Source organism: Sciurus vulgaris (assembly GCF_902686455.1).
Source record: "Sciurus vulgaris genome assembly, chromosome: 3".
NCBI lineage: Eukaryota > Metazoa > Chordata > Mammalia > Rodentia > Sciuridae > Sciurus > Sciurus vulgaris.
In genome coordinates, this window is record NC_136463.1 from 7,683,823 (window position 1) to 7,698,534 (window position 14,712).

The 14,712-nt window shown below is 47.5% G+C and overlaps 1 protein-coding gene across 6 annotated transcripts; it reads right to left on the minus strand.

Annotated features, from left to right (window-relative positions):
• Nucleotides 1-1,136: 1,136 nt before the first annotated feature.
• MTNAP1 (mitochondrial nucleoid associated protein 1) lies at nucleotides 1,137-14,610 on the minus strand. Of its 6 annotated transcripts, XM_079132329.1 has the most exons (6): nucleotides 14,154-14,610; nucleotides 10,944-12,430; nucleotides 6,069-6,170; nucleotides 5,445-5,552; nucleotides 2,109-2,192; nucleotides 1,137-1,432 (listed from the first exon to the last, which is right to left on the minus strand). In XM_079132329.1, exons 1-5 carry the CDS (start codon nucleotides 14,414-14,416, stop codon nucleotides 2,155-2,157), a joined length of 1,998 nt encoding a protein of 665 aa, XP_078988455.1. In that variant the 5' UTR covers nucleotides 14,417-14,610; the 3' UTR covers nucleotides 1,137-1,432; nucleotides 2,109-2,154. The 6 variants fall into 6 exon arrangements, with proteins under 6 accessions (XP_078988455.1, XP_078988458.1, XP_078988457.1 ...); XM_079132332.1 differs by lacking the exon at nucleotides 6,069-6,170; XM_079132331.1 differs by lacking the exon at nucleotides 2,109-2,192 and having other exon boundaries at nucleotides 1,139-1,432.
• Between the last annotated feature and the right edge of the window lie 102 nt (nucleotides 14,611-14,712).

Here is a 14,712-nt window from a genome sequence, read left to right on the forward strand (position 1 = left end):
GCTCTGCTCCCAAGCCCCTCCGGTCCTGGGGCGCCGATGGCCCTGCACACGACCTCAAGGTTGCTGCAGACCTGATTAAATCCTGAGGTTCCTCTGGCATGACAGTTGCTTCCCTGTGCGGTTTATTTAAATGCACTCTGTGCCTTATGTGGGGTCACAGGTAGGAGATGGTACACGACAGGCTTCTCTGGGCGAGGTAAGGCAGTGACATGGAATGTTTAGCAGGTGTGAGGACTGGGGCATGTGTGCTATTTATGCTGTTATATATCTAACAAGTGCCATTCAACCTGCTGGGAAAGAAGGGTGGCAGCTAAGTTGACTTTTGAAGGGACAGAGGAAGGGAGCAACGGCAGGGGCGTGAGGCAGACCTCCTCAGCTCTGGGAGGCAAATGGAGTGTAGGGCAGAAGGTGGTTTGAGGGCACAGGCCCCGGGGTCAGAACTGGGGCTCAGGATGTCAGTTGGAGCCACCCAGGGCTGCTCCGTGGAAAGAACACCTTGCTGCGCAGCAAACCACCTGTTTCCTTGTTCTGGAATATAAGTGTGGCAGCACACGTCACAGGCTGCTGTGTGGACAAGGAAGCCTGCCTGGACCGGGCCTCCCTGCCTAGGTCCAGGGTTTTGGATCAGCTGCATGAATGAGTTCCCACGGTGTCGCCCCCTGCTGGAATGCACGGACATGCCGCGTCCCTGCAAAGCAGGTATCTTCCTGATTTACAGTCCAAAGCAAGCCCAGGAAATCGGACAGCCTGCCCAGGGGCACACCCACTCACGTCACCAGTCAGTCTGGAGGAGGCAACGGATGAGGACTTTTTATTTTCTAAAAACAAAAAGAGCATGGCCTTGGTCTGTGGGATTCCCACGAGGTACAGAAGAGCCCGTGGAGAACACAACACAGTGCCTTAGTTCTAGTTCTGGGGTGCTGGGGACCACGCATGCCCCAGTCCTCATGCACCAAGAACACGCTGCAGCCCTGCCACCCCCCGGCCCTGAAGATGGTTTCATTTTTAATAGCTAAACATGTTAATGTCATTAGGGGGAAAATGCAGCTTCCCGGAAACCTGAGTGTTTTAGGTGTGACTCAGGATTCAACGAGGCAGCCGGCACCAGGGCTCACGGCCTCACACAGGCACTGCGGCTCCTGAGCAGGACGAGGCCAGGACTGCACTGCTCGGTGCGGTTCAGGCTGAATTCAGAGCTCCCACTGCTGCTCACCTGGGGAGGCTCCTGCCAGCGCCGCAGAAGAGGCAGCAAACAGGAGGCTGACGTGTGAGGTAAAATCATGCTAAAGCCACTGCGCCTGGTCTAAGGCTTCAGAAGAGCGGCGTGGTTACCCCGCCTCGTACCACAAGCACGCTGGCTTCTCCAGGAGCAGTCTCGTCCTCCACCGTTCCAGTTCTGAAAGTCTCCAGTCTCTGCGCTGAAGCTTTTAACCTGCCAGATCACACGTGATTAGGACTGGCATCAAATAAACTCAGTGGGATGTCTGCAGAGATGAACCCAAACCCGCACCATGCCACCACCTGCAGTTAAGTGGTGTCCCTTGATCACGCTGTTTAGATCCGAACCTGAGCAGCACCTGGCCGTCCGCTTCTCTCAACGACTCTTATTAAACCAAGTGAATACGGCAGAGAACCTTTCAGGACTCAGTGACAGGTCTCCGTTATTTTCCCAGCTCGGAAGTCATCACGGAGCAGACGAGGAAGGCTTTGTCTCAATACTAGGGGAGTCACAAATGCTCCAGAAGTTCTTTAAAGTCACCCATATTTATTTGAGTCAATTCTATTTAATTCAAAGACGTCATTAAGACTGTTCTCTCTTTGCTACTACACTTAGTTAGAATTCTTTTTAAAATTTTATTTATTGGTACTAGGAATAGCATCCTGGGGCATTTAACCACTGAGCCACATCCCCCACCCTTTTTATTTTGAGAGAGGGTCTCGTTAAGTTGCTTAGGACCTCACTAAGTTGCTGAGGCTGGCTTTGAATTTGAGATCTTCTTGCCTCAAACTTCTGAGTTGCTGGGTGTGCACCTCCTTGCCTGGTGAGTTACATTTCTTGATACTGATCAATGTTCAACAGAAAGCCCTCAGATTAACATAGACCTCACCTTTTTAGACTTGCATTCTGATACTCCTTTGGGACTGATGGGGTTGTCAAGTAGTTTCTTTTCTTCTCATTAAGGAACTGATTTCTAGGAAGATACTGTGATTAAGTTAACTTTTTCATTATGAATCAGCATTCTGATTGACAAGTGATAGTAGCTTATTTATTTTTTTTGTGGGGCTGGGGATTGAACCCAGGGCCTTGTGCATATGAGGCAAGCACTATACCAACTGAGCCAGCCCTAGGTCAACGTTCTTGATGGGAATCTCGGGGAGCGACCAGCTGCCCTTGTGCTGCCTCTGCACCTGGGCGTTATGGGTGGTCCAGGAGGCAGCACAGGCCTCTAGGGCACTAGAGCCAACTCCTGTTGAACTGGTTCCTAGCCCAGGTGTTCAGAGCAGCAATCCCAGAGCTGCCCATCACTCCTGCAGAGGTGCCAGGCGCCGTGCTCCTCTGGGGCAGGGGTGGGCACACCCTTTAAAGGGTCAGACAACAAATGTTTTCACTTTTGGGGGCACATGGTTCCTGCTGCAACTATTCCACTTCGCTGTGGTGTGAAATGGCCAGAGATAACACCTAAATGAGGGGCTTATCTGACCCATGGACTGCAGGAGTCTGCCCCCTGCCAAGGGGACAAAGAGGGTGACCTAGCATTTCTGATCTTGCAGACAGAGGGGAGTGTGGAGGGAACTCCTGTGTCATTAATGGGAGGTACTTAAGTATAGGCATGAGGCCCTTTCAAAAGAGACAGATGGTTCCCGGGCTCCAGTGAGGGTCTGAGGAATAAGCTAGAACAACCAAAGGGCATGCTCTCCCGCTCACCGCCACTTTTGCTGTGGAAAATTCTGGTTACCGTGGTGCCACACTTTGGAGCACCGTTTCTCTAATTGTGACAATGTACTGCAGAATTAACCCTGAGCCACTGGAGGGGGGGATGCAGCAGATCCAGTGTCCAGCCCTGAGGAGAGGAAGGAAGCCAGGGGCAGGCACACACCAGTCGGGAGCACGTCTGTGCATGGGTGGCTATGCAGGGGCTGGGGAGTGGGACTGACCTCGGGGTCTCGCTGTGACAATGTCACAGCAAAGCTGAGGGAGGGAGGTCCGTATGGCCTGGGCAGCGTGCGAGACCAGCTGGTCTGCGCCACAAGCAGGTTTGGAGAAATGACTTCCCATTTATGCCCCTTGTCCCTGTCCACTGGCACCCGTGTTCCTGTCCAGGGGCTGAACTCAAAGTTAAAAACTTAAACATTGAGTATTTTCCCCCCAGTACAGGGACATGCTACCACCGAGTAGAGCCCCTTTACTTGTTTGAGACAGAATCTCGCTAAGTGGCCAGGGCTGGCCTGGTCCTCCTCCCTCAGCCTCCCTGGGGGCTGGGAGTGTAAGTGTGTGCCACTGCAATGGCTACACTATTTTGATCAGGGGAAGAGGCCCAGAAAACCCATCAGCCCAAACTAATACTGACAAACTGAAAGGACTATCTGTCATTCACAGACGCTCTTGAGAAGGGATGGGATGGGATCCTGGAGTTCCCAGGAAGAGACAACCAAAGGAGATCCCACATTCACTGCTATACTTGCTGAAGATGCACAAAGGGACCTTAACGTTCTGTTGGTGTGCTACTTCTGGTCGGCTCAGGACGCACCTGCAGGAGCATTTAGGTGTCCTTCCCACAGGTGCCCTGCTGCTCAGACCCCAGTCTGCCCGAGGGCCCAGAGGGCCCTTCCCAAGAGGCAAGGGCCTCCACTTAGGCTTATTTTCTGACAGTTTGGACACTATCCTTTATCAGGATATATGGAGTCTAGTATCTCCTATAAACAAATGGCAAAACACCAAGGTTTCAAGAACAACTTTGGGGAGAAAGAGTTAAAACTGAGATACTGCTTTTTATTGAGAATTGAGAAATAGCTTAATTTAAATGACCTATTTATCATCTTCACGTCACTTTGAATAACAATCTTATGATTAAACAAAAATGGTCTTTTAAGTAACTCTTAGTCACTCTGAAAGTAAGCCAAAGAAACACCAGACAGAACCAGGTCTGTCAACCTCAGTAAGACACACTTCCCACGGCTGTTTTAGAGTCAGTGACTTTATTCTGGGCTCCCTCTCCTGTCTGTGCAGGCATCACCCGGCTCCTGAGGCTCCGAGCTTTGGCTTCCAGGGTATCCAGGCCAAGGTCACTTTCGCCAGCGCTGCAGCTCTTCAGACAAGCAGAGATAAATGTAAGGACCCGAGAGGGCACTTCTGCGGACAGCTTCTTAGGCCTCCACAGATCAGTTATGTTATGTTCTTATTTTACAAATTTGGGAATAGTCTTGGGCAAAGAGAAGTTTCTGCTTCGTGTTCTCAACCCTGATTTTGACAGGTGAAAAAAAAATCACACCTAGCAAATATCTAATCCCTTTCAAGGGGCACAACGATAGGGAAGCCCTTATCTCTGGGAGGACGGACTTGCTTTTGGATCTCCCCAGTGGCAGAGGGTCTTGGACAAGAGCTGGCAGCTCTGCCCTGCCAGTGAGCAGCAGGGGTGGCTACAGCCTCTCCCTGACCCTCCACCTATTGGACACAGATATAGCCAAAAATATTCAGTCAGATTCAAATCCAACTTTCTAAAAAGTAGGCCTGTTACTAGTTTGTGAATACATCGGCCTTTAGCATACAAGGTTATCTTACTTCTATACTAAAAGTTTTCATCGGAAAGTGTCGGGGACAATTTTTTTCTTCTCGGAAAGTGTCGGGGACAATTTTTTTCTTCTTTTCTGAGTTGTATAGTGGGCTTTTCTGATAGCTTACTATTATGTTCTTTTGTAAACTATAAGGATCTATTTTCAGGCTGGGTGCAGTTGCACACAACTGTAATCCCAATGACTTGGGAGGATGAGGCAGAAGGACTACGTTCAAGGCCAGCCTGGGCAACTTAGCAAAATCCTGTCTCAAAAATAAAAAGGGCTTAGGACATAACTCAGTGGTACTGCACTCCTGGGTTCAATTCCAAACAACATCCCTGTACCACGAACAACAACAACAAAATCCCCATTTTTTATAGAATAATACTTTAAAGGGGGAATGAAATTCTGGTGTTTTTCTTCTGGTTAAAACTTGGTGCCAGCCCAACCTCTCTCATAGCTGGTGTGACATGTGTGTTCTGTTCCCTTCTAATTCTGGCCAAACCATATACACACCATTATAAACAAAACCTTTAATAAAAACTGCCAACACCCCAGGCAATAGCTCATTCACTAGGTGTCCCTGATATTAAATGCCATCTGGAGAATCCCTGGCAGTCCCTAAAATGGGATGTGACCTGTCATTTTGCTAAAACTGCAGAAAGGCTTACTCAGATGCCGGAAGCTCCAGCTGCAGCAGAGGATGAAGTAGCCTGTGAAGAGCATGGTAATGCCACCGACCCCACTCTTCCTCACCACGGCGTTGCACCTGAGCCAGCCTGCAGAGAGAGAGGCGCATTCGTCACACGGAGCCCGGCCCAGAGCATCACCTACACGTTACGCAGGTTACCCCATTAGTGCAGGTGGTGGAACTTCACGAGGGAACCTACGTTCGTGTAAACAACACAGACACGTATCTCAAACAGAAGAGGCTAAGATACAGAAGACTTGAATGAAAACTTCCAACCACTCTTTCTTATGTTTGGGATTGTTAACATCTTTAGTGGGATGAGGACTGATGTGACTGATTAACCTGAGGGCAGCATCTTCCTACTCTGGGAGGAGGCTCGGTCAGTGGGGCAGATGGCAGCAGGAGGATGGGCAGAGGCAGTAACTGGCTGCTGCTGCTGTGTGGCTTTGGTGCTTTCCATGCGTCCAACTCCAAAATGAAAACGATGAACAGAGGACCACCGTGATCTCTCCCTTTTCCCCTGCATTGCTTTAACAGCAGTAAGAAGCCCTCCAAATCCCTGCCACCAGCACTGGAACCCCACAGTCACAAACTCCAGCCTCACCTTTGTGCACGGCTCCCAAGAGCCTCCTCAGAGGAAAGCTGGGAAGCCTGGCCCGGGGTTCCAAACTCCTTACATCAGTTGAGCTTCTTCCCGACAAAGGAACTGCGGTTCCAAACAGAAGTCACTGTGATAGTGTGTTTGAATTTGCCCCCTCCCCAACATTCAGTGTCAAAGGTTCCCAGAGCCAGCCCTCAGCAAAGCACATTCTAAACACGAATGAGCTCTGCACTGGACTGTAGCTAAGTGTTGAAACTCAAATTTATTCCAGGTCACAGAGAGTATTTTCAAAAATCTGAGGGTCCTGGTGGTCAGGACCTTATAATTATTTGATTGATGAATACTCTCTGTCCAGAAAACCCACACACACAATGCTTAACCAAATGAATTACTTGTTAAGTTCTACCAGCTGCTAAATATTTTAGCAAAAAGTATGAATTTCCACTGTAAGTTGAATATTCCTTATCTGAAATGTTGGGATATAAAGAAATATTTTGGGTTTTCCAAAATTAGAAACATATGCATATATAATGAGATATCCTGGGGAAAGGAACCTAGATCTAAATACAAAATTCTTTTTGGGTGTTGGGGATGGAACCCACAGCCTTGCGTAAGTTCAGCATGAGCTCCACTGAGCTCCAACCCCAGCCCTGACATGCACTTTTGTTTCAGACACACCTTATCCACACACCTGAACGTACCCATTTTGTTTTTTTCTGGAGATGCTCAGATTGAACCTGGGGTCTCACAGTTGGTAGGTGCTCAAATCATGTTGGCACTCAAAAAGCTTCAGATCTGGAGTCTGCTCGCTACATCTAATACGTCTGCCTCTTCCCTGCTGCTATACTGGCTAGCACATTTTCCTGCATGTCTGACATGGAAAGAACTTAGGCAGAACCAGCAAAGAAGGCTGTGCTGCTTATTCACATTTTTCTGCACCTGTTTTTCTCTGTGTTTAATGATACTCTCTACGACTGCTGGTTCTCTGGTCTTGGTTTGGTTTGTCAAAAGGAAGGACAAATTAAGCAAGTAATATTGACAGATTTAGCAGGTATAGTAAAGTTGCTGTGGATGTAAAAATACCAATCAAATAACTGTTATATTAACTTCTGAAAAATTACACAGATCATTCTCTTGCAATGTGAAAGTTAGTCTCTTAAAAAACACCTGGCTGGGTGTGACAGTGCACACTTATTATCCCAGCAACTCAGGAGATGAGGCGAGAGGACTGCCAAGTTTAAGGTCAGCCTCTGCAACTTTTTAAATCCTTAGTATCTAAAATAAATAAGTAAATAAATAAACAAGGGCTGGTGCTGTAGCTCAGTGGTAGAGCACTCCTGGGTCCAAAACTCCTTTTGTAGCAAATAAATGAAAATTCTTCTTGTTAAACCTCAGATGACGACTGTGAATGCTGCTGAACCTTACTTGCTGACTGAACTTGGGTAAGCGCTTGCTACAGAACCCTCAGTCTGCCCCAGCAGTTCCCATTCTAGGCTACAAAACATCGAAACATGCATTTTTCTTAGCCAGGAGAGCTTCTGGCTCTAGCCTGTTTTATCAAAATGTCAGGCCGGTCTCCCATGCTCTCAGGCCCAGGGAGCCTTCGCATCTGGTGGACTGACTCAGGTCGACTTGCTGATGTGTGAGGATGAGCCGCTGGAAGTTTTCCTGATGTGGGGAAGCAGATCTGACACAATCCTGAGGCCCAAAGTCCAAGAGAAGAAACGCTTCCAGGAAAAGCCTGGCAAATACTACTAGGTAACCTTACGGTCCACCACTAACTGGAAATTGATGCTGGGAAGTGATTTTTCCTCTCTAAACTCAGTTTCCTCATCTCCGGCAGGGGATAACCCCAAACTCTCAGGACAGCGTAAGGTTACCTGAGGCCTATGCAAGCCTGCAGGGCTCAAGCCCACCACGAGGGAACTCAACGACTGTGAGCTTGCTGGCCCTGCCTTTAGATTGGAAGGAGTGAGCTGGCTTCCTGAGAGAGGAGGGCAAACAGCTTACCCAAGGTCATGCCTCAGCAAAGGAGGGCACGGCCCATTCACTTCAGCAAAGTTCAATTTTCATTTGCAGTCACTACAGGTAGCTATTGCCTGGTGAAATTAGAAAGCATTCTGAGGAGACAATGACACAACCTTTTAATCCCTTTGAATTCAGTGGCCTTGCTGAAGTCTTTGGTCAACTGTGGGATCAGGTCTTGACCTTCACTGAGATCTTAAGGTCACTCTCCCTAGTATGTTTTGTTCACTTGGTGGCAGCTTCAAAGTCAGAACATTAATCCTAGGTTCAACCTCACTAGGTTCTGGGTTAATAGAAATAGAGGCCCTGTAATGACCACATCCTACCATCTGATGCAGAAATACCAAACTAATCACAGTAAGTACAACAGGGAACAAAACAGACACCAGCCATGACTTACTAGTTACTTATTGTTGAAGAAAAAATTATATTTATCCCCCATGTTCTATCTCATAAGCCTGGAGAACTGATGTTCTAAGCTACAGTATTGTTATATTCTTGGGACCTACTGAAGTGAAATGATCAGTTACCAACTCATATCAAGCAAGGTACCGACCACTAACAACCTCAAATAGTAAGCCTCAGGTAGAGGTTAAAGATCAGACGGCTTGGATCTGACTCTTGACTGTCTCTATGAATGGGAGCAAGGCTCTTCAGATGTCTAAGGCTCAGGTTCCTCTTATATAAGAGGGTGGGGACAATAACATCCCCTCAGAGTTTTTAGGAGATTAAAGAGGGTCTATAATGTACTGAGCACAATGACAGTCCCTCCCCTTTTCCTATGAAATGAAAAATGGATGTATCAGAGACACTCCTTAGCACTATAAAAGATAAAGGAGAAAATAAGTCCTTCTGTTTGTTGGAGAGATTTATATCATGGGGTGACTGTTATGGTTTGGATGTGAGGTGGCCTCCAAAAGCTCCTGTGTGAGACAATGTAAGAAGGTTCAGAAAAGGCAAGACTGGGTTTTGAGCATTTTAACCTAATCAGTGAATTAATTCCTGATAGGATTAACTGAGTGGTGACTTTAGGCGGGTAGGGTGTGGCTGGAGGAGGCAGGAACTGGAGTGTGGATTTGGTGTATATATATTTGTATCTGGTGAGTGGAGTGTCTCTCTGTTTCCTGAGCACCATGATGCGAGCTGCCTCCCTCCACCACCCTCTTCTGCCATGATGTTCAGCCTTACCTCGAGCCCCGAGGAATGGAGCCAGCCTTCTATGAACTAAGACTGCTGAAACCGTGAGCTTTCAAATAAACCTTTCCTCGTTTACAGTTGTGCTGGTCGGGTCATTTAGTCACAGCAGCGAAACAGCTGACTAAAACAGTGGGTTCTACACGTGCAAGTGAAAAACAGAGAGGCCTAAAGTTGTGGCTCCAGTTTCTCACGGCATGCTTTCTACACTCTGTAAAGGATGAAGGAGGCCGCAGGAGATGGCTCTACTGCGATTCTACCACTTACTGGTAACGTGACCTTGGACAAATCACTAACCCTCTCTGTGCCTGTTTCATCCTTTGCAAAATGGAGGAGGAAGCACTCTGAAAACTGAGAATCAACACAAATATTAACATTGCCAAGTCTGAGTTTAATGTGGACAAGGAGTTTGACCTTGAGTCTATGACTATGTACCGAAGGTCTAGATGTTAAGGCCCATTTAGTTCAGCAGCACGCATGTGGCCCTGGGTTCAGTTCCAGGACATTATTCAAGAGAATAAGAAGAAAAAGAAGATAATTATAATAAAAAGGAAAATGACTTTGAGACAAGATAAGTGAAGGTTTAACAAATATGTGATCATTTGCAAAATATACCAAAGGGAAAAATATCTCCGTTTTTAAGGAGGAGACCTCAGTTTTTCAGGGGCAAACCTATTCTGAGTTGCTGTAGGTCTCCTGCAAAGACAAGCCTGAAAGCGCCAATGACCATCACAGAAGAGAGAAGGATGCTACTTACACCCCTAAAATGTCAAACGAAAGCCCCCAAGGCTTCCTGGAGAGGAAAACGACAAAATTTTGTCTAGCGTTAACTAGACAGGTAGTCTAGTACGCAACGGTGAGGTCCAGCAGAAAAAGGCGAGGAGACCAGAAACCTGTCAGGAGCGCCCTGGCTTGCACCTGGGCCTCAGCCCACCCTCCTCTAACCTGTCCAGGCGGCTTCTCAAGAGATGATAATCAAGGTCAGTTTCAATGCCCTCGTCTCTCCCCAAGTTCTTCCTACCTCATCTCTCAGGTGTTGAGAATCAATCTCCAGCTCTGTTCTTGGGTCCTCAGCTCTGTGGCCTAGTTCCTCCAGTGCAGACTTCTACACCTTTTCTGTTGCATCCTCCATTCCCGGTCCCTGGTTCATCTCAGCCTCCACTTCCAGCTACTAGCCTTGACTGCCATTCTTACCTGGCCAGTTTTAACCCCACCATACCCCCAACTCCACAAACAGCTTCTGCTTGTACCTCCTCTGCTACTCTAAACTTCTAGATGTTGTCTTTGGCTGTAAACTTGGAATCTGCTTTCTGTGCAATCTGGTTCTGACTGAATTTTGGACCCAGTGCTTGTTCTATTTAGGTGAACTCCAAAGTCTTTATCCATCCAGTTTCTATCAGTTAAGCCTCTTCCCAATGTAGAATCTCAACCGCTATGGAGAGTACCAGCCTGCCCTAGTTCAACAGTCAGCCCTTGGTGGAGCAAAAGGAGAATGATAACCCCTACTACAGACCCCTGGAGCAAGAACTGTTAAGATCGTCAACGGACTGCCAAGGTAAAATAAGCTCTAAGAATGAAAATATCGGCATTCTGATCCTAATTTAAAAAAAACACAGATTTTGGGATGAGTTGAGTGGCCCCTGAAAGGAGCTACTTTACCTTGTGAGAGACTTTCTCCCTGAGGACTGGAGAGCTGAGGCTTCTGGGCCACTGAGTTCCAATACTGAGGCTTCCTGGACAACAGCCCGAGTCCAAGGTAACCAGGATAGAGCTCTGGGAACCACTCGAAACCCACTGGGCTGGAAAGGGTCTTTCTGTCAGCAGCGCCAATGTGACCGATCAACCAGCTTTTAGGAAGGTGATGCTGAGCTGCAAGTGGAGACTGTGGGGACCCAGTGCACAATGCATGGGGCTGGCAGCTAGGTCTGGGCTCTAGAGCTTGTGCCTTAATCTCCACTAATAAATTTACATCAGGGACTTGCTGATGACTGCAGAACTGTGCTTTCTCTTCTTGAAGAGATTTCACAGCCAGAGAAGCAAGACTTTGATTACTTGACTGCGAGGCAGAAAGAAACTTACTGTGAGCTGCCTCCTGTGGAGCAAACAGATTGAGAAGTGGACCTGCATCTTCCAGCTTCCCCTTGGAAGCTGAAGTGCCAGGGTTTAAGTGCTTAGAGCCACAGCTCACGGAGGCCTGCTCCTGCACCTCTGTGGTAGACGCACTTTCCTCTGCATTCCTCTTGCCCCGACAAGCTTCTGCTCCAAGGCCAAGTTCTTTTTCTTGGTTCTCCTTGACTTGGATTTCACCTAATGGGCTAACGGGAAGGCCTAGAATGGGTGATGCTGGATTCTCTTCCTGAGTCTCAGCGTCAGCAGAGGCTCCTGGGACGTGCCCTCTTCCTCTGGAATCTGTCTCTCTGCTCCACATGGATATTTTTAGTCTCTGAACTCCTTTGCTGAGATTCTTTGGAGAATGATGATACTCAGTCATGGGTACATCTATTAATTTAACTAAAAGTCTTTGAGGATCTACTGTGTCTGATTTTAAATTCACAGAAGTGGCTTGTACCTCATCAGGCAGGGCTGAGGAGTACTTTCTATTGTGATCTGACAAAGAAAGTTCCATTGGGTCAACAAGTAAAGGCGCTTCAGTTTCTGGAAGATTACACCTACTTCTCTCTGATTTAAGCCAATCTTGGGCAACCTCTCTTTTAGGAGAGGTGTTATCTGATGCATCAAGCTGAGCCTTAGTTTTTCCTTGGGAAGCTCTCTTTGGCTCCGTGTGCTTTGCAACTGTGAAGGAGTGCTGATTTTGATCCTTTGCAGTATTTGCCTTTTCTGGGCCAACAGCTAAGAGTGGAAAGGGCGCAACTGTCCATTCTGATTTGTCCCTTGTCAGTGTGGTATTTCTTTCCTCACTCACTGTCTCTAACTCTCTTCCTTTAGCTTTCATTAAGTCTTTGGTTGGCCCCTTCATTTTCTTAGCACGTGGAAGTGCAGCTGGCTTGGATGGATGGACTTTCTGATCAGCAGGTATGGCTGGTCCCCTCATCTTACAGTGTGGCAAGTGAGATTTTAATCGCTTAAACGGCTTCTTACAATAAGGGCACACTTCCATCCTGGGTGAAATGTCGCTCATCCTCTTCCTGAAAAGGTAAACATGAGGTAGTGAGGATCATGGACCTTGTAAACACCAGGATTTTATGTATGTGTTTTACCTTTTAAACTCATTTGGAACAACCTAGGTTAAAGGAAACTTTTAAAATTTTGTTTTGATTCATTCTTTTTTGTACCAAGGCAGAAAACAGAAGATATAGCTTGATATTAGGGGTAAGTATTCCTGGTTCCATTTATACTTGGTATTTTACATTTTTTAGTCTTCTAGAAATCAGTTACATAAAGACAAAGAGACTTTTTTCAATAGTCCTAACAAGAAGGTAACCAAGACCTAAAGACTTATATCTAATAAATTAATGGTTAGTCTAAGGAAAAGATGACACAAACACCAGCCAGAATAAAATGTTTATTGGCCATATTTTAAATTATTGTTAGGCAACCAGATGTTACATGAAAAGAAAGTAATTATTTAAAAGTCATTAAACAGTTAGGCATAGGATCACATTCCTATAATCCCAGGGACTTGAGAGCCTAAAGCAGGAGGATCACAAATTTGAGGGCAGCCTCAGCAAGAACTCAGCAAGATCCTAAGCAAGAAAGTGAGACTCAGTCTCAGAATAAAAAAATAAGAAAGATGTGGGGATGTAGCTCAGTGGTGAAACACTCCTGGATTCAATACCCCATATAAAAAAATTTAAACATATTATTCAAGGATAGAGGAGTGAAGAGTTAAACTCAGGTCAGGATCCAAAGATTACTGATTAGAGCAAAGGTTTCAAAAGCAGTATATGACGCCAAGCATGATGGTGCACACCTGTAATTTCAGCAATGTGGGAGGCTAAGGCAGGAGAATCACAAGTTTGAGGCCAGCCTTAGCAAGACCATCTAAAAAAAAAAAAAAAAAAAAAAGCAACATAAGAAGCAAATTGCAGCGCAAGAAGAAAATATTATAACTCCCATTATCTAGGTACGAAAAATGAAGCTCTACTAACATTTAGCATGTTAGTAATATGCATGTATGTACATACATATAAAATGTATATACAATGCACAAACATGTATGTGAAGGGACACGACCCCGATTTCTTACTTGTTGTTTGCAGTACAGTCAACTAATGACAAATTTGCTTCATTCTACATCTTTGTTAAATATATACCACGTAAAAAAAGTTTTAATACATTTATACCACGCATTATTTACGCCACTGTTACACCCTAGAGTTTGGAATAGAAAATATTCAGTCCCAAAGTTGAGTTGAAAGTTACTTCTTTTTAAAATATTTCTTATTGTTTCTATACAGTTCCAGGGGGCAGGGAACAACTATCGTGTGCACAGCTGTATTCTCTCTACCTAGCACTGAGCCTGGCCTGTAATGAACGAATGAATTCTTTCTCTAAACATAATTATACAGTACCACAACTGAGACTACCTCCTGACCATTAAACAGATCAAAAAGCAGACTCTGAAGTCACTTACTAAACAGATACTCACTTGCTGCAGCACCTGACCCAACTAACCTACATGAAGTCATGCAAAACACAACTGTCTCCGGCCAGTTGTCCAGTGACTCTTCTTTCTTTGGAAGTACTCGCCGACGACATGATGAAAGCCACGGACCGTTTACGTACAGAAATCCAATCCTCGGCCTCCTTTACACCTCTGAACCGGCCTCGGCTGGGCCTTTCCGCTCGACAGCCTCGCCTACCCTGAATCCTACCGGGAAGACCTCGGCGTGCCGCCTCTTCTCTTACCCGAGCTCCTCCGGCCGAGAGGACGCTAGTCCTGCGGCTGTTTCTCCCGGGTCCCGGGCTTGCCCATCGCCGCTCCCGAGTTCGGCAGAAGGAAACCTGCGTAAGACACAGAGGTGACCGGGCAGCACGCGCGGGGTAACGAGGCGCAGTACTGACCGGAGACCGCCAACGGGCTCCCGGCCCGCAGCCCCGGTGACGTCGCGAGAAGCAGCGCGTCGGACTCCCGCAGGTCGGACCGGCGGACCTCGCAGCCGGCGCCCCATCACGCCCGTCTCCACGCCGGAACCGCGCCTCCTCCCGCCTCCCCTGCGGGCGCCGCCGCTCCCTCCAGCAGGTGGGCGGGACCCGAGGGTTCCGGATGGCCGCGCCGCCCAGCCGCGCCCCCGTCCGCTCCGCCCTCGCCCCGGGTCTCCCCCAGGCCTGGACCGTGGGCCGTGGGGAGCAGCTCCGCCCCTGGAGACCCGCCGCCCAGCAGCGTCCGCACCTCGGCACACCTGGAAGTCGGGTCAGAGCCGCGTCGACCCTGGGCAGCCCGCGTGCGCTTTCCAACCCCCAGACC

Coding starts and splice junctions, on each gene's coding strand:
- MTNAP1 (XM_079132329.1), bottom strand. CDS start 14,416: ATGGGGCGCCGGCTGCGAGGTCCGCCGGTCCGACCTGCGGGAGTCCGA. Junction 12,431..14,153: donor TCTCGGCCGGAGGAGCTCGG/GTAAGAGAAGAG, acceptor TTACCTTTTCAG/GAAGAGGATGAGCGACATTT. Junction 6,171..10,943: donor GGGAGAAAGTCTCTCACAAG/GTAAAGTAGCTC, acceptor TTGGAACCGCAG/TTCCTTTGTCGGGAAGAAGC.